Source organism: Oryx dammah, unplaced genomic scaffold (genome assembly GCF_014754425.2).
Source record: "Oryx dammah isolate SB20612 unplaced genomic scaffold, SCBI_Odam_1.1 HiC_scaffold_1, whole genome shotgun sequence".
In the NCBI taxonomy this organism is placed as follows: Eukaryota; Metazoa; Chordata; class Mammalia; order Artiodactyla; family Bovidae; genus Oryx; species Oryx dammah.
Genome location: NW_024070185.1, coordinates 17,194,658 through 17,215,225, shown reverse-complemented (window position 1 = coordinate 17,215,225; position 20,568 = coordinate 17,194,658). Strand labels below are relative to the sequence as shown.

Below are 20,568 nucleotides of genomic sequence, written 5' to 3'. Positions count from 1 at the left end.
TTTCTGCCAAGAAGACATACAGCTGGCTAACAAACACATGAAAAGACGCTCAGCATTGCTCATTATTAAAGAAATGCAAATCAAAACTACAATGAGATATCACCGCACACCAGTCAGAATGGCCATCATCAGAAAGTCTACAAACAATAAATGCTGGAGAAGGTGTGGAGAAAAGGAAACATGGTGTGGAGAAAAGGAAACACTCTTGCACTGTTGTTGGTGGGACTGTAAATTGGTACAGCCAAATGGAAGAAGGTATGGATATTCCTCAAAAACCTAGAAGTAAAATGACCATATGACCCAGCAATCCCACTACTATGCATATACCCTGAGGAAACCAAAACTGAAAAAGACACATGTATCCCAATGTTTACTGAAGCACTATTTACAATCGCTAGAACATGGAAGTAACCTAGATGTCCACTGACGGATGGATAAAGAAGTTGTGGTACAATATAAACAATGAAATATTACTCAGCCATTAAAAGGAAGGCATTTGAGTCAGTTCTAATGAGGTGGATGAACCTAGAACCTATTACAGAGTGAAGTAAGTCAGAAAGAGAAAGACAAATACCATATACTGTGGAAAATTCTGAAAGAAATGGGAATACCAGACCACCTGACCTGCCTCTTGAGAAACCTATATGCAGGTCAAGAAGCAACAGTTAGAACTGGACATGGAACAACAGACTGGTTCCAAATAGGAAAAGGAGTACGTCAAGGCTGTATATTGTCACCCTGCTTATTTAACTTATATGCAGAGTACATCATCAGAAACGCAGGGCTGGAAGACGCACAAGCTGGAATCAAGATTGCCAGGAGAAATATCAATAACCTCAGATATGCAGATGACACCACCCTTATGGCAGAAAGGGAAGAGGAACTCAAAAGCCTCTTGAAGAAAGTGAAAGAGGAGAGTGAAAAAGTTGGCTTACAGCTCAACATTCAGAAAACGAAGATCATGGCATCTGGTCCCATCACTTCACGGGAAATAGACGGGGAAACAGTGGAAACAGTGTCAGACTTTATTTTGGGGAGTTCCAAAAATCACTGTAGATGGTGACTGCAGCCATGGAATTAAAAGATGCTTACTCCTTGGAAGAAAAGTTATGACCAACGTAGATAGCATATTGAAAAGCAGAGACATTTTATTTTGCCAACAAAGGTCCATCTAGTCAAGTCTATATTTATCCAGTGTTTATGTATAGATGCAAGAGTTGGGCTGTGAAGAAAGCTGAGCACCGAAAAATTGATGCTTTTGAACTGTGGTGTTGGAGAAGACTCTTGAGTCCCTTGGACTGCAAGGAGATCCAACTAGTCCATTCTAAAGGAGATCAGCCCTGGATGTTCTTTGTAAGAAATGATGCTAAAGCTGAAACTCCAGTACTTTGGACACCTCATGCCAAGAGTTGACTCATTGGAAAAAGACTCTGATGCTGGGAGGCATTGGGGGCAGGAGGAAAAGGGGACGACAGAGGATGAGATGGGTGGATGGCATCACCGACTTGATGGACATTTGAGTTTGAGTGAACTCTGAGAGATGGTGATGGACATGGAGGCCTGGTGTGCTGTGATTCATGGGGTCACAAAGAGTCGGACACGACTAAGCAATCGAACTGAACTGAATGCATATATACGGAATCTGGAAAAACGGTGCTGAAGAATTTATTTCCAGGGCAGCAATGGAGAAACAGACATAGAGAACAGATTTGTGCACGCGGGGCGAGGGGAGGAGAGGGTGAGACGTTATGGAGACAGCAACATGGAAACTTACATTACCATATGTAAAATAGACAGCCAATGGGAATTTGCTATATGGCTCAGGAAACTCAAGCAGGGACTCTGCACCAACCTAGAGGGGTGGGATGGGAAGAGAGATGGGAGGGAGGTTCAAAGGGGAGGGGATATATGTATACCTATGGCTGATTCATGTTGAGGTTTGACAGAAAAGAACAAAATTCTGTAAAGCAATTATCCTTCAATAAACTAAATTAATTAATTTTTAAAAACACAGGTAAGCCAATTTAAAAAAATGGACAAAAAAGAAAAAAAAAGAAGAACCTCTATGAGGACCACATATTTTAAAAAGGGCACATGATCAATGCTTAATATAAGAGACTGATATGAATCTATACAAGTAATATAAACAAATCTAAAGGCTAAGGGAAATGAACCAAAAGTTAACCCAGTTTTGTTAAGACCAGAAAGAAAAACACGCTTATAAGCAACTCACTCTTTGTGGTAGGTGGTAGAATATTAAAGGACAAATATAACTAATATTCTATTTTACTTATATCTTCTTTTTAAGAACTTGTACACACTGGACAGGATAGAAGAGAAAGAAGGAATTCTTTTAGTCAGCTATCCATCCACTTATTCAAAAGAATATGAGTATCCACTATACACAATCAGTGAAAGAATTCTAAGATATAATCCTTTACCTTGCTGCTGCTGCTGAGTCGCTTCAGTCGTGTCCGACTCTGTGCAACCCCATAGACGGCAGCCCACCAGGCTCCCCCGTCCCTGGGACTCTCCAGGCAAGAGTACTGTCGTGGGTTGCCACTCCCTTCTCCGAATCCTTTACCTTATAGTATCTAAATTTAGGTATCCATAAATGTTTATTGAATTAAAAACAATTACTAATTACTGGGCAGTGCTATAACAGAAGTAAATAAAATAGGCAGTAGTGGTATCAATGAGGTGATAATCAATTCTACAGTAAGGGGAATGAGGAAGAAAAGTGAGGTAAGCATAAATAGGTTAAGAAAGGCCTCACCAATCTGGAGATGTCTGAGCTTAAAGAGAGCCTGGTGGCTCAGTGGTAAATAATCTGCCTGCAATGCAGGAGATGCGGGTTTGATCCCAGGGTCAGCAAGATTCCCTGGAGAAGAAAATGGCAACCCACTCCAGTATTCTTATCTGGGAAATCTTATGGACAGAGGAGCCTGGCAGCCTAGTCAATGAGGTTGCAGAAGAGGCAGACATAAGTTAGCAACTAAACAACAACCTTAAAGAACAAGTAGTTTGACCTAAATAAGAGCACACCACTGGTGTGAACAAGCATAAATCTCAGGTTTCAACAAACTGCAAGACAGATATTAAAACTTCTAGGATAGATTTCCATCCATACTGTGAGACACGCTGTGAACTAGACACATGACACAGCACCAGAGCTCTGGCTCTCAAAAGGTGACTTCTCCAAGACTACAGGGCAGGAAGTCTGACTTCAATTCCCAGTAAATCTCTAGATCAAGAGATTTATGAACTATGAAAAAGCCAGTGCTAATTAGTTCAGACAGACCAGGGAGCATCTGATCAGGGATCTAAATGCTCTGTGGAGACTGACATGGTTCTCTTGGGGAGGAGCGCACAGCTACAGGGAATAGCAAAAGCAAGTCCTTGACTTAAGAGTGCTCAGAGTGGAGAGGGAAACCAAGATGAAGGAAGAAGAGGGAGTTAGGGGGAAGGTGACAGGCCACATCACGTGGCCCTGTCCCTACCACACCATACCATATGGCGCCAGCCACCAGAGAGAAGGAAGGACTCCAGATTTTGTTTTGAGATGGAAATATTCTGGAAGACTTTGAGAAGAGTGACATGACCATTCTTACAGTTTAGAACAATCATGCAGACTGCTGTGTGGAAAAGAAGACTACAGGAATGCACGACAGCAAGAGAGGGATCAGGATACCCTAAGAATCAGTACCAGAATAATGGCTAGGAAGAGGTGTTTGGATTGGCTGGATTCTGAGTATTCTGAAAGCAAAGTAGACAAGTTTTGCTGATGGAGAAAGAAGGACTCATCAAGAATGAATTCAGGATTTTCCTAGCGGTCCAGGGTTTAGAACTCTGAGCTATATTAAAAAAAGAACTCTGAGCTTCCACTGCAGGGGACATGGGTTCTATTCCTGGTTGGGCTTCAGGCCATATGGTACAGCCACAAAAAAAGATGAGTTCAAGGTTTGTGTTTTATTTGTTTGCTGCTCTGCAAGCAAACAAGGGGTGGAGGCCTAGGAAAGGATCTAGAATTTATTATGGGACATATTAATGTTTAAGATGCATATTCAACATTGAGTAAGTAAACTGGATATACAATGTTGGAAAGAGTTCTGATTGAAGAAATAAATTCGTAGATGCCAGTACTAAAACTAAAACTAGCTGGGACTGTAGAAAAAAGTACCAAGACACTCAGCCTTTAGAAGTTAAGTAGAGGGGAGTATAATGCCAAGGTGACTAAGAACAAAGACAGTGTCAGGGAATGAGAAATAATCAAAGGTGTCACACACGGCTGGTAGGTCAAGATGAGGACTCTGCAGTGACCAGAGAAATAGCTGTTGGCAAGAATTCACTAGAGAGTAGGACCCTGATAAAAGAGAGTTAACAACTACAAGTCCCAGAAGGGAATGTGGCCACCATACAAATAGAGGGACTAGTTCCAGCAACATAAAGAGTTCAAGCACTTTATGGGAAGAAAGGGGAATATATAAGTTCAGGTACAAATAGATACGAAAATTTAATTTACACATCTCTTTTCCTTGACTAGATAAGTTCTTGTGAAGCCAGGCCACACTGTATTTATCTTTATATCCCTGGTTCCCAGCACAAAACAACAATTTGTTTGTGGAAAGAAGGGATCAGCCTTCAAATTTGAAGAGATGCCATTCAGGGAGACATTGAATTCACTGACTATAACCCAAAGGACACAGAAGAACCAAGAGGATAGACGTTACATAAAGGCAGACTGTGACCCGACACAGTGACACTTTTACCCGTTAGAGACAGCCGGGATGATACCAAGGGGATGCAGCAGAAAACATTAATGCCGATAATAATGGTAGAAATTTTATAACAGGGGCTGACATTTATGGAGCAGTTGCTTTGCACAAAGCGTTTTATTTCTCTAAAGAACTTCACAAGTATTAGTCCACTTCATCCTTATGCCAGTGTAGTGGAGCAGGCATTCATTTATTATCTCCATTTCACCAATCAGGAAACTGAGGAAAAGAGAATTTAAGTAACTTGCCCCAGTTTATACAACTTAAGTGGCAGAACCAACATTCAAACCCAAGTGTATTTTGAACATCTATGCCTTTAAACCTTTCGTACTGCCTCTCAGGTCTTAACAAAATCAGAATGACCACAAAACCTTCACAGACTAGAATACTGGTTCAGGCAAATGTATCTTCTAGGTCCCTTAAACCCACCTAAATAAATATAATATGAGGGAGACAAAGACCCAAAAAGTATTTATTAAATGTGGATAGAAATTCAGAGAATAAAAAACAAGCCATAGACTGTGAGAAAATATTTGCAAAACACATTTGATAAAAGACTGGTATCCAAAATATATAAAGAACTCTTAAAAGTCAACTATCAAAGAACAAAGGACCAAATTTTTGAATGGGCAAAAGATCTGAAGAGACAAGTTACCAAAGAAGAGATACAGAGGGCAAAGCAGCACGTGAAAAGATGCTCAACATCACAGACCATTACAGTGAGCACTGCAAAGTAAAACTAGACACCCATTAGAAAGGCCAAAATCCAAAACACTGGCAGGCACCAAATGCTAGCAACGATGTGAAACATCAGGAACTCTCATTCATGGGAATGTGAAACAGTACAGAGCTTTGAAAGACAGTTTGGCTGTTTCTTACAAAACTAAATTTGGCATTTACCCGGAGTTGAAGACTTAAGTCCACACAAAAACCTGCATACAAATGATTATAGCAGCGTTAGTCACAACTGCCAAATTTGGAAGCAAGATGTCCTTCAGCAGGTGAAATGATAGGCAAACTGCAGTACATTCATACAATGGAAGATTATTCAGCAGTAAAAGAAATGAGTTATCAAATCATAAAAAGACACAGACGAATCTCAAATGTGTATTGCTAAGTGAAAAAAGCCAATCTGCAAAAACTACTGATTATATGAGCTCAACTGAATGACATTACAGAAAAGACAAAACTACAGAGACAGTAAAAAGGTGGGTGGTTGCCAGGAGTCTAGGGGGGAGAGAGAAAAAAGGAATGAATAGGTGAAACTATACTGTATGATACTATCATGGGGGATACCTTACTGTAAGTTACCAAAACTCACAGCAGGTACAGCACAAAGAATGAACCCTAATGTTAACTATGGACTTTAGTTAGTGATAATGTATTAATAATGCTGCATCAACTGTAACAAATTTACCACACTAATGCAAGATACTATGGGAAACTGGAAGAACTGGTCAGTGGGTATACAGGAACTCTGTAATTTCCACTCAATTTTTTTGTACATCTAAAGACATTCAAAAATTTTTTTAAGTACTACTTTTCAAAAATAAAGTTTGTTAACTACAAGCTTATTATGTATCAACTATATGATATAGCAACTAAAACTGCTAATTATATCATAGGCTATGAATGCTAGGTACATAAAAAGTTCAGAACCTGCTGACAAAATCTGATTTCAAGCCTAGTATTTACTAACTTCCCTTTGGGACGAGAGCTTTTACATAGGAGTTACTTTTTCCAATGAACTGGATGAGAACATAATGATTGAAAAGCACAGAGGATCCAAAGGGGATTCAAATATCTGAGGAGGTTTGGCATATGTGAACTCCAAAGCAGCTGGAGAGACACACTTTTTCACAGTGTGTCTAGGATACTATCAAATGCATCACAAGATATAATGCTTAAAATGAGATATAATGCTTTACAATTTAAAGAAACGTGGAAACAAACATTTCTCTCAAAATACTGAATCCAAGTCTTCATAATTTCATTCTCGATAAAACACACACAGAGCATTACACATCCCAAAACCTTGTCAGTTTACTTAAAAAAAAAGAAAAAGAAAAGAAATACAGAAAAGTCTCACATTTAAATTCAACAGGGGGCCTTCAAAAGGTACAGGAAGACTATGAGCTAATTTGCCATATAAAATGTAATTTTCACCCTTTCATTTAACTACTACTCACAGAAAGAGACAAATTAAAAAGCAGGGAGGATCATGTTTGGTGTCGCTGCTGGTAATAACTTGTGAAAAAGCTCAAAGGAATGAGAAGAGATGTAAATTCTCAAGCCACACTGATGGTTATACCACAATCTCTTCTTACTTCACCAATCACTGAATTGGATATCATTTCCCCAGAACAAAAAATTTTTTTTAATCTTTAAAGAAGTTAACTCATGTTGAGAAGCCGCATTCTGTGAATACTTATTTGTTAGAGCCAGTCAAGGGGATAATCAAGGGCTAGGAGGAAAGGAATTAGACTCCAACTTTGAAAACAAACCAGCAGTCAAGTGTACACATGCTTTCTGCTTTCAGCTCCACAATAGGCTTGTAACACTTTCCTTTCAGTCTCCCCTCAGCTCTCTAACATGCCTGCCTGCAACTGTGGTCTTCAAATGGAAAGGCTGTGCAGAGTTCATCTGCCAAACCAGGGATTTCTTCACATACAGCTTCGGGCCTATAAAAGCTAATTAATTAACTGATGATCTCCCTTCTCTCTTCCTTTACTGAGCAAGAAAAGTTTGATCACACTTTTCTCATTGCCTTTTCAGTTTTTTATAACTTGTACTTATTCCTCCATGGTTGTGAAGTTCTTTTCAGCAAAAATCATCCCCTTTGTAAGTGCAAATTCATTTCTTCATTCTTTTTTATTCTAGTTCCCCTCCGTACCTACCTTCGCTTACCCTAGAGCGGTATTACCTCAGAACAACAATAACAAAGGCAGTAAAAACAAAAATTAGCTGAGTTTTTTATTTACTCTCACCTTAAGGATTCAAATAGTCTCATACAGTTTACTATCTTTGCTAAACAATGGAAAAATCTTATATCACATTTAATTTTTTAGAAGTAATAAATGAACACTTATGGTCACCATCAATCCTTAATAACAGTCTGAAAGAGTCATCTCTCAACTTCATTGTTTATATAAACCTATCACTGAAAACATTTTTAAGTACCTGTCCCACTACACACAAAAAACATTTATTTTTACTTATAAATTAATACATAATTAATATGATATATTATAATTACTATATTTGAAATTTTTTAAGGAAGACATTTAAATATATTTATAAAAATACATAAAAACTACATAATAGTTTTAATGTATTTATTCACTTTAAAATTTCTAGTATTTTCATTTTATATTCTCAGGGAGTGTGTAATAATTATACTTTGTTGACCAGCAGTCTGAAAGGCTGAAATTATCTAAATTTCATCACATGGGTTAACCACTGCAAACAATTTTTCCCTATTAAATTCTACTTTTCAAATTCTTGAAGCTCTCAACAAGGTAAATTCTTAAAGCTATCATTCACTAACTCCTGAATTAGAAGGCCAAAATATAATTGTGTGAGGCAACTACATTAATTTTAAAAAAAAAAGGGACAAGGCTTGCGTCTAATCATAATAAAAGTCTGTGTGCATTTTTTTTTGTATTTGCATGTCTTTCTCTAACAGATAAGAGGAATAATTTTCACATGAGAAAGTTGGTGTAAAAGATGCGGAGGAAAATGCAGTCAATGTCTTATTAATTCTGAGCATTTTATATTCCATGTGGTCACACTACCTATTTTTATAACTGTATTCAGATGAATGTATTTGGAAACCATCATAGAGCTTTTTTAAAAGACTAAAAATCAAGCATCTTTTTCTCTAACAGAAAAATGGAGAGAGGGAAAAGATTGTATATCCCATTATTCTTACAGCAAACCATTTAATAAAACAGTTATGAACACTCTTCACAAGTGCCAACACTGCACTAGGCCCTGGTCTTTAGAAAATCTGGTGGAAAGGAACTTCAAGGTTAAGGTCAAACATCCAAATGTTTAAACACGACTTGAATCTTCTCTACAGCAGCACCACCACGTGGCCGTTTGTGTAACTTGTGTGAAAACACCTTCAGCAATATGGATGTATCAGCAAGCAAAATGCATTTTCTGATACATCTGACTATCTGAAATAAACAAACTGAACCAACCATATCTAATAACAACCTTATTTACTAGCTCTACTTTTATCCTCTATTAGAACAAACCTAATCAATCAGTCTTCTACATAGCAGCCCTTCAAATATTTTAAAGGTACTACTATAAATCTCAACTCTTCTCTTCATCCTAAATATACATTTTAACTTAGCTATTTAATCATGCAGAGTTAAAAAAAAATTCTCATAACAACTTCCAAGAAGGAACACAAACATAAGAGCTTAATTCTTGAAGTTACAAAGGAGAATAATTTGCAAAATTACACATACTCCAGTTATAAACTTTAAAGCAACAATTTAAATTGCTTTAATATTACTGAATGTCTTAAATGCATTTATTTATAGATAAATATATGAGAGTTCATTAGTATCAGCAAAGATTTGTTTTATATTTTAAAAATATTTTCAATGTATTAAATAACTCTGACACAAGAACAGACTCGTGGACACAGCAGGAAAAGGCGAGGATGGGATGGTGAGAGAATAGCGCTGAACCATACATACTGCCATATGTAAAACACGGAGCTAGTGGGAAGTTGCTGTGTAACACCGGAACTCACCTGGTGCTCTGTGACAACCTAGGCCGGGGGAGGTTCAAGAGTCAAGAGGGAGAGGATATATGTATACTTGTGCCTGATTCATGATGTTATATGGCAGAAACCAACACAACACTGTAAAGCAATTATCCCGCAATTTTAAAAAAGGCAAAAAAAGAAACTGTAAAGCACATACACTGAAAAATAAATATCTTTGACAAATAGCAGTTGCACTTTTTTTAACTGTAGCACAAATGACCAATTTAGAAAATTTATATAAACCATTCTTCTACCCTTTTGCTAAAAATGATTTACAACACTAATCCTAATGCTATTTTACTACAATATCAATCAACTGGATTATATTTACATTTAAATGTTTTCTCAGTGAAGGCAGAAGTTAGTGTACAATCTGATACTCATCTTCAGCACAGCTAGTTTCATAAATGAATCTCCTATCAACAAGATAAATAATACCAGTACTAGACAAAGAAATGCCAATTTCAATTTACCTAATACATAGTTACTATTTCTCAATATTGAGTATTTCAGAAGCTGAAAAAACTGAAAAGATAATTTAAATAATTTGCCAATATCATATACTATTAATAGGGCATAATAAGATTTATTTTCTCCTGAAAGAGCAAAGAGAAAATTCAATGCTGCTTTATATTTTGGTCTACTGAACAGTTACTTTAATACTAACTAAGCTTCAGTGAATTTTCTTAAATGGTCAAGCTATTAAATACAATGACAATGCATTCACAAGGAGAATTATGTTGTTTTTATTAACCAACTGTGAGCAAAAACAGAAAGTTAGAGATAACAATAAATCAATTTTAAAAATCTGCATATTAAAAATAGACTAAAAATAGTATTAGTCCATTTAGAAAAAAGGCAATCTTTACTGAGCCTACCAGCATTTCTGTTTCCTGGGGTACCTCAACTTCTTGGGTAACTCCCAGTAAGTTACTTACTCTCTGGTTCGGATTTCAGTGTTACTAACATTCGTCTGTAAGGTGTTCCACATAATTGAATCTTCTAAATAATTTATAATGTAGCCCATTATGCAACAAAATTTAAAATTTTAACCATTTCATAGGCATTTGTCTCAACAGGAAAAGTTTCCTGTTTTCCAAAAGGAGCTGAAAAGTAACCATTTTCTATAAATTCAGTCACAGTATGCACATGAACAGTACTGCACAGTGGAACTGCTGTGCCTGGATCTCCTGTTTCCTCACCCCTGCTGGCTGTCACTTACTGATGACTGTGTTCCTGACGTTTCTGATGCTGAAGTGAGAACCTAAGAGTGTCTATTAAGGCTCCTGAGCATTAAAAACTGGGCTTTGCGGTATCTGAGTTATTTTTCTCTCCTACTACTGAGTTATTTTTCTCTCCTTCTTTGCCTCCATCACTAATTTTCAAATGACTGAAGTTACATTAAAAAAAAAAAAGTCACAGCAAAACAGGCTGTTGGCACCAGGAAGGAAATTCTGAAGAGAGCTCCAGATGCCGGAATAAGGGAGCAGAAAAACCCCTCCCCTTAGAGTGCGGCACTAGCTAATTTGTACAATGGGGTCTCCATTCCTTTCTCCCTGGGAACAAGAATCAACCTGCCCATTCTGAACTTTTCCATCCCTTATACGGCATTCTTCTCTCCAAAGATAATCTAGTAAGAGTCTCTACACCACTTGCTGATTAAATGCAAAAATAGAAACAAAGGCAGAAACAACAGCAGTGTTGTCAAAATACACATAGGGTACAAGAGATAAACGATTATGACTACATTATATGAAAATGATGTATGTTTAGCATGTATTTATACATGACAATAATAAATAAATCTATGAATCTGAGTTTATGCCTGTGGGGATGCTAAAAAGAAGCAAGAATATACTGAGAAGAAGTAAGAATACAAAGATATAATTTTGTCTGGCTATTGAAGAAGTTAACACAACAGGACTTCTGAAAAACACTGGAATTCTCAAAATCATCAGAAATATATATAAACGCCAGAGAACATAAATCATAATTATAGAAAACTTAGATTTTGTTCTCTCTACATACGAACTGAAAGAATCACAAATTAACCAACTTTTTTTCCCCTTTCTCAATTAAGTGTTGGTAATACGGGCCACAGCTTAAAAGAAGAAATTCTGCCTGAATAAACTGATGACCTGTATCTCTCTACCACGGAAGTTCTTATGACTCAAAGTTTTAGAGAAACTATTCTAAGCCATCAAAGATTACCTGCCTATGAAATAAACAAGATAACCCTTTTGGCCGCAACAGACTCTCATGGCTCTGAAGTAATTTTATCAGTAAAATGGAAAAATGTGAGGTAGTCTTTGAGGAACTAATAAAAACTTATTTTTACATTCAATTTTCCCTACAAGGCATGAGGAAAAAGCAAACAAACAAAAAGACATCTAATAGATTAGTCCTACTGAGCTACCTGGCTTGAATAAATAACGAATACCACTTTACTTGTGTTACAAAAGTTACTGATTTGTAGAAAACAATACATATGGAAGAAAGTAAATGAGGACAAAACATCAAGCAAAAAAAAAATAGAGGAAAATAATCCTATAAAACTTTTTCCTGCACATAAAACCCACAGTTATCCAGTCAATATATCTACAGTATCCTGCAGTTGCTGCTGCTGCTGCTAAGTCACTTTAGTCGTGTCCGACTCTGTGCGACCCCATAGACGGCAGTCCACCAGGCTCCCCCGTCCCTGGGATTCTCTAGGCAAGAACACTGGAGTGGGTTGCCATTTCCTTCTCCAATGCAGGAAAGTGAAAAGTGACAGGGAAGTCGCTCAGTTGTGTCCAACTCTTAGCGACCCCATGGTCTGCAGCCTACCAGGCTCCTCCGTCCATGGGATATTCCAGGCAAGAGTACTGGAGTGGGGTGCCATTGCCCTCTCCGATCCTACAGCTAAGAGTATATAATAGATTACTGCATTAAAACTTTTCAAAACGATACCTTGGTGGTGGCATTTGTAACCATGTATTACTAAGGCAGAACCACTCCAATACCTGAGGAGTCATGAAATAAAGGACGTGTTCCTGACTCTTGACCTCAGACCGAATAAATTATTTTCTTTCCCTATTTATAAAACAAGGGAAAACTAGAAGACTATGAAAATTTATTACTGGTAAAATGCTTATAATTTTCAGGCAAATGTTTCAGAAAAAGTATGTGATCCATACCTTGTTTTAATTCCAAACCTTCAGGTTGCTTGTTCTCTCGCAGGGATGAAGTAGAATCTATACAGCTGTCTTGTCTGAGGAATGAAAGTAAATAAAAACAACTTTTTAAACAATATTCAAGGTCCTAGAATTAAGTTATACACTTGAAAAGACACAATGAATCCTTCTCAGTCCCCAGGGTACCATTCAGTACACTCTGGAGACAGAAACAGGTATACAAGTGTCAGAAGTAGCGGCTATAAACTACTACAATTTAAGTAGTTTACTTCTTTGTAAAATCAAAGAGCAAACCTGGAAAGAATACCAAGGTAATTTTTTCTCCTTTCCTATACTCTGCAGGGTAGCTAATGGGAGAAATCCTAACTCACAGAAGAATCCAGTAATTTTTCAAGTTCAGCTGTTAAATTTAATGGGCATTTTGGCATTCAAATCATTTTACAGTCATCTAATTTCATACCTCAAATGCTTTGCTGTTTACAGTATGTGGGAAATACATGTTTTATTTGTAATACATATATGTAATCAAAGAAATGGATTATGTTTAAGATGCCACTAAAAAGTTCTTGATCCACTATGTTCTGCAAAAGAGCTCAACTATTTCTTTTTCTTAGAGAGCACTGTACCATCTTTACACTGATGTTACACTTTTCAGAAAGTCAAGAAATTAACTATTATGAATACTCAAAATGACTATTTTCTTTAAAATATGTGTCTATCACCTTCTGAGAATTTTTATACACACTCTAACAAACTAAAAATATCTAGGAAAGTTACCTATTCACAAAACTTTATATTCACTTAATAAATTCCTCAAATAACTAAAGGATAAAGATGTGATTATTTCTTTGAGAAGTTTACAATTTTCTTTCCAGCCAACACATTTAGCTCTTTTAAGTTTGTTTTGTATTGAAATTTTATTAATACAAGCACAAACTCAAATAGAGTATAAAAATATTTTAATCTGGTGTTAACTGTGACATGTTAGAGATTTAATATTGAGATATCTCAATCTTTTTAATTTCTTTTGGTCTAATGTCGATTTTATTCTTTCACCAGAATGACTAGCAGATCCCAAAGAGCATATCAACAAGACTCCCTGGCAGTTTACGGACAGATTAAAGGCCAATACACTACATTAAAAGTTTTGCAAAAATAAAGTTAAAATATGTCACCTTAATTCTTACATCAAATTAGATTTTATCTACTGGTGAAGAAAGCTGAGTGCTGAAGAATGGATGCTTTTGAATTGTGGTGTTGGAGAAGACTCTTGAGAGTCCCTTGGACTGCAAGGAAATCAACCAGTCCATTCTAAAGGAGATTAGTCCTGGGTGTTCACTGGAAGGACTGATGCTAAAGCTGAAACTCCAATACTTTGGTCACCTCATGTGAAGAGTTGACTCATTGGAAAAGACCCTGATGCTGGGAGGGATTGGGGGCAGGAGAAGGGGATGACAGAGGATGAGGTGGCTGGATGGCATCACTGACTTGATGGGCATGAGTTTGAGTGAACTCCAGGAGTTGGTGATGGACAGGGAGGCCTGGAGTGCTGCAATTTATGGAGTCGCAAAGAGTCAGACACGACTGAGTGACTGAACTGAACTGGGAACCTTATTTCTAAGTATATTCCTTTAGAGAAAATGTTTGTTTGCTCTTAAACTTGAATGGAATTTATTTCTCTTCTAAACACATACACCCAATTTTTAAAAAATCACTTGAACAAAAACATAAAGGAACATCACTATTAAAAGCACCTTAGGTACACACAAGACCTTAATAGACAGGACATGACTCATGTAGCGAGAGGAGCTACCCCACGCCCGAGGTCAGGGGCAGTGGCCTAGAGGAGCAACCCCAAGTCCAAGAAGTGGCAGCTGCGTGGGTGCAGGAGGGTCGAGAGAAGCTACTCCACATTCAAGGTTAGAGAGGGCGGCCGGTGAGGAGATACCCCTCGTCCAAGGACAGGAGCAGCGGCTGTGCTTTGCTGGAGGAGCCGTGAAGAGACACCCCACGTCCAAGGTAAGAGAAACCCAAGTAAGATGGTAGGTGTTGTGAGAGGGCATCAGAGGGCAGACACACTGAAACCATACTCACAGAAAACTAGCCAATCTGATCACACCAACCACAGCCTTGTCTAACTCAATGAAACTAAGCCATGCCGTGCAGGACCACCCAAGACAGGCGGGTCATGGTGGAGAGGTCTGACAGAATGTAGTCCACTGGAGAAGGGAATGGCAAACCACTTCAGTATTCTTGCCTTCAGAACCCCATGAACAGTTCAAGGCAAAATGATAGGACACTGAAAGATGAACTCTCCATGTCAGTAGGTGCCCAATATGCTACTGGAGATCAGTGGAGAAATAACTCCACAAAGAATGAAGGGATGGAGCCAAAGCAAAATCAATACCCAGTTGTGGATGTGACTGGTGATAGAAGCAAGTCCGATGCTGTAAAGAGGAATATTGCATAGGAACCTGGAATGTTAGGTCCATGAATCAAGGCAAATTGGAAGCGGTCAAAATTACAGTTGAGAATGTATAATCTGTATCATGAGGAATCATCAGACAAAGCCAAAGTGGGAATGAGTAATATTCTATTAAAAGTGGGGAGGGAAGTTAAATTCAACGTTATAAAATACAAAGAGGCTGTGGAAACATGCCAGGTTAAAGGAAGCTAAAGAGTAGTGACAATTAAATGTTACAACTGATGTGAGGCTCCTCAACTAAAGTGGAAAAACATTATAAAGCATATTATTGAGTCAAGAGACAAATGGAAATACTGATAGCAGATATGACAAAACTATTTTATCAATGTTAAATTTACTAAAGCTGAATTTACTGAAGTTAACAATGTATTGTGGTTATATGAAAAAGAATATCACTATTCTTAGGAAAAAATGCAATGTAGTATTTAGAGGTAAAATGTCATGATGTATGCTACTCAGCTTTAAATGTTTCAGAAGGAAATACACAAGTATATAAACAGAGTATGTGCAATGGGTTAAAATATTAAAAACAGATAGATCTAGGTAAAGCATACATGTATACTTCTTATATTATTTTTCTTACTCCTGTAACATTTTAATAACTCTTAAATTTTTCCAAGTAAAAATTAATAAAGCAATGAAATATTTTATGAATTATTTTAATTTCATTTTTTATTTTCTCTGTGAAAGCTCCTTGAATCACCTTCAGATAAAACTAGACCCCTCTATAAAGACTATCTGCTGTCATAAACAATCTCTTTTATTGCCTGAAGTGAACTTTTATAATGTTCTTTTTTTCTTAAGTTGGATTTGACCTGGCTGTTGAAGAAAGTAACCAAAAAAAAAAAAAAGAAAAACAAACAAAACTGCAGACAGTAGAGGCAGTACACCGCCTTGTGGCTGAAAAGTGAAAATGTAGATGCTTTTACATCAGTATCATCTGAAACTGAAAAAAATTCCATTCACAGATTTACAACTAAAGCTACCATATACAGTCAGAGTTCTGTAATACAATTTAAAGATTTTCACTAAAGAATATAAAAGGCAAGATAGAAACAAAATAGGAAATGTCTTAAAGTATAAGCAAATTATGTGTACATACATCTTATTTCCAGCTTTAGGAAAATAAAAAATGTCACCCCCATATGATAAAACATACTAAGTGTCAGAGGTAGGAAAACTAGAGGAATTCCAATTTATATTTAAATGATATTTAAATATTTCTATCAAACACTTTAAAAACATGTCAGAATTTTATAACTGGAGAGAGAAGAGGTAAAGGAGGGAGGGAAGGAACACATGGTTGGCGGGAGTTTAAGAATCTCACAATGCTTCTTGTACTCTTTTCCATAAAGAAAAAAGAAAGGCAGTTTAAATTTTCCCAATTCTCTTCTACCATCTGCAGTGCTCCTTAAAACAGCTTAATTTACAGTCTTGGCTCTGAATTATAAGAGAGCCCTATGTCTATCCCTGGGATTTAAGTTCTCAAACCAACATCTGTCCACCTTTCTCTCTTTTACCTCCAATACAATTCTAAGCAGGATCCTTTCTCGTAACTCGAATGAGTTTGCTTTTAAATCAGAGTACTACACTGGGGAGATCTGCACGAATTAACCAAAAAGAACCACACATGTGAATTACTAAGGTTTATATTTCTAAAAGAAAAAAAATCAATTTCCTGTCCAAAAGAAAAATACTGGAGAGAGAGACCTCAACAGAAGGATAAAGAAAGAGAACTGCATCAGGATTTTTCCCGTTCTGGCAAAAATTAGCTATCAATCAGGCAAACTAGCCTAGCAATAGGTATAACCCTTGGTTCTTTGCACTATCCTAGGAATAAAACAGAGGCTGAAAGAAGCCAGTCTACCAACTTGTGAGTTTTGTACTATTAAAAATGAGACACAGGCAGAAACTAGAGTATCCAAAGCAATTCTGAAAAAGAGCAACAAAGTTTAAGGATGTCCACTATCACACTCAAGACTAAAAGGCTACAGTAATTAGGACCGTGATGGTATTAGAGAGAGGATAAACATCCAGATTAGCAAAACAGAAGAGAGTCCAGAAACAGATCTAACACATATATATATGGTCAATAGTTGAAAATAACATAAATGTATACCACAGCTCTGTGGGTCAGAAGTCTGGGTGGGGTCTCACTGCACTAAAATCAAAGTCCCTACAAACTGCCTTCCTCTCTGGAGGCTCTAGGGGAGAATTCATTCCCTGCTCATTTGGGCTGTCGACAGTTCCCTGATATGCCAGGACCAAAGTCCCTGCTGCCTTGCTGGTTGCCAGCTCCCAGTCAAGGTCCTCTCATGGCACATCTCTTTGACCTACTCTTCTTTCCCTTTAAATTACTCAATGTGAAGAGAACTGGGATAATCTGCATAATTCAGAATAATCTCCCCATCTCAAAGTCCTTAACCTTAACCAAATATGCAAAATCCCAAAAGTAAGACATTCTCAGGTTCTAGAGACCCCAGAGTCATTTTTCTGCCTACTAAATGGCCTCAACTGGAAAAAGGATAACAAACTATGGTGCATCCACACAGTGGAACACCAACTACTCATCCAGGAAAAGGAAGGAACTACTGATACACACAGCAACATAAACAAATCTCAACTGCATTATGCTGAGTAAAAGAAGCCAGGCTCAAAAGGCTATATACTGTACTGATCTATATGACATTCTGGAAAAAGAAATAGTATAAGGACAAAAATCAGATCAGTGGTTGTCAAAGGCTGTACACAGGAGAACGAGTGGATGACAAAGAGCCATAGGGGAAATTCTGAGTGTGATGGAAGGGGTCTTATTGTGGCTGCGATGGTAGATAAATTTATCCAAACTCACATAACTATATAATTTTTTTTAAAAATGAATCTTGTTCTAAATTACACTTTTAATATTTTTCAAATAGGTTACTGCCAAGTCTTAGAACAAGTTCACAAAAATGAAATCACATAGTACTCAAATGTAACCCTCGAACACCATGTAATGGAGCAAAACTGTTTCTCAAAGGGCTTTTTCCAAACAGCAAATTAATCCATACCTCTAACGTTTCCCTCAGCAAGTTCATTACTCAAGATAGCAAAATTCAACCCTTGTTTCCATTTCCATTCCCCAAATAATGTAATTCTAAAAATGAGTTACCATACTCCAATTTCTCTGATCCATGATTCTTTAAGAATTTGTTCTATAAATTGCCTCTCTACAATTACAAGTTTTTGTAAATAAGGCAATTCTCTAAACAGGGGGCTCTATTCTATACAAAAGTGACTAAAGGAAACAGGGGTTCTCCTCTTTCTTCTATCCCGATACTCCTGCTTTCAAGCCTTTCCAGTTTTAAGTTGTATGAGATCACTTTGTAAGTGCTTTATTTAAAGGGGTACAAGTAGGATATGCAAACATTCTACTAACGTTAAACTTGTAGTCCTATCCAAGTTTTAAGTTGCAATATTGTCAATGATTAGTAGCATTTTCTGTGAAGGTTTTCTGAAAAATTTATCCTATTATTTTGATAGTCTGCCTAGGGATCACAGCCTAATAGCAACTTAAAAGGACGTAAGGACATAAGTAGGGTACAGGTAATCAATGCTCTTTAGAATACATACTGAGTTTAAAATAACTGAGCATAATGATAGGTGTAAAGAAAACAAACACCTGGACTGTACAAATAAAAAAATAAATAACTGAGCATAGAGTAATGGCAATTTAAGAAACTGATCGCATTTGTGGGGGGAAAAATCCTTCTATGCTTTAAAATATGTATACAATAGTTTTCTCTTAAACTATATTTTTAACAAATGAAAAAGTTAGAAACTTGTTAAGTAATAAATTGTTTTCTAAAAAGGCAGTAACAGTAAAAAATAATAATTAAAAATAACGTGTTATTTTGCTTTCTTTAGGGTTTCATAAAAAGAATTTGGGGAGAGGAATCCCCAATACTCATCAATGTAAAGTGGAATTTTAAGAACAGTGATTGTTACAAATTCAAAGTTAAAAATTCTACAGCAAATACAGCAACATTTTTCACTGCTTCTCAACAAGTACTATTCTAAGCACTTTACAATTTTTTTCTGATTTAATCATCATCACAGTCATATGAGTAGGTGCTGATGTTACGTCTATTGTCCAAACAAAGTAATTCAGGCCCAGAAAGGTTAAGTAACTTGCCAAAAGTCAGAGATATAGTAAGCTGTGGAGGTCTGCTGTTTTTTAAAATGCAGGTTTAGTTTAACTCGAGAACCTTCGTTTTTCACATTTATGCGGACTTTCTCGTACGTAAAGATATTAGTTCTCCAAGTGGTAATACTAAAAACTGTAGGTAGTCAGTATCTATATCTCAAAGTATCAAGTCAGTTTTCATTCAAAATTTGACCCCAAACCTCACAGGAAAATACTTATTTCTACTGGCAAAACTAAGATATGCTATTAAACCAAGATGGAATTATTATTTTACAGTGGAAATTTTCAATGAAAAGACACACAAGAACAATAACAACTGGTAACCAAGAATAAATCCCAAATGAATCAAAGATTTCAATATTTTAAAAAATCATAAAGTACCAGAAGGAAGTATGAAAAATACTTTTTATAATTTCAGAACAGAGAAGGCCTTTTCTAAATATAAAACCCGAAAACCATAAAAGTTTGATAAAATCAGACTATATAAACCTGAAATATGTATACATGTGCAAAAATAAATAAATAAATAAAAGCTATAAGTAAAGTAAAGCAACAGCAAAAAAAAAAAAAAAAAAAAATGCAACCCATATCACAAACAATGGACTATTAAAAAAGACCAAAACCTTCTACCACATACACACAAAAGGTAAAAAAAAATGACAAAGAGCTCAGAGGAAAAGGAAGTTCAAACAGCTCTGTAACATACAGAAAGATAGTCAATTCCACTCACAGTAAGAGACAGCTTAGTTGGTAAAGAATCTGCCTGCAATGCAGGAGACCTGGGTTCGATTCCTGGGTCAGGAAGATCCCCTGGAGAAGGGACAGACTACCCACTCCAGTATTCTTGGGTTTCCCTTGTAGCTCAGCTGGTAAAGAATCTGCCTGAAATACAGGACACCGGGGTTCTATCCATGGGTTGGGAAAATCCCCTGGAGAAGGGAAAAGCTACCCACTCCAGTATTCTGGCCTGGAGAATTCCATGGACTACATAGTCCATGGGGTCGTTAAGAGTTGGACACAAGTGAGTGACTTTCACTTCACTTCACGAGATTGTAGATTAAAATTCCCAGTGCAGCGTTGGTGAGAATATTGGTGAGAATTTTACCTAACAGAGGAACAACCATCAAAATGTCAGATAACATCATATTAGCTAAAGTATATGA

General features: G+C 36.8%; 1 protein-coding gene across 1 annotated transcript in view; it reads right to left on the bottom strand.

Annotated features, from left to right (window-relative positions):
* Positions 1 to 20,568, bottom strand: part of CAAP1 (caspase activity and apoptosis inhibitor 1) — a 77,577-nt gene that overhangs the window by 36,935 nt on the left and 20,074 nt on the right. The window contains exon 5 of the mRNA XM_040238125.1: positions 12,738 to 12,811. Within this exon, the coding sequence (XP_040094059.1) occupies positions 12,738 to 12,811 (74 nt within the window). The remainder of the gene's footprint in view (positions 1 to 12,737; positions 12,812 to 20,568) is intronic.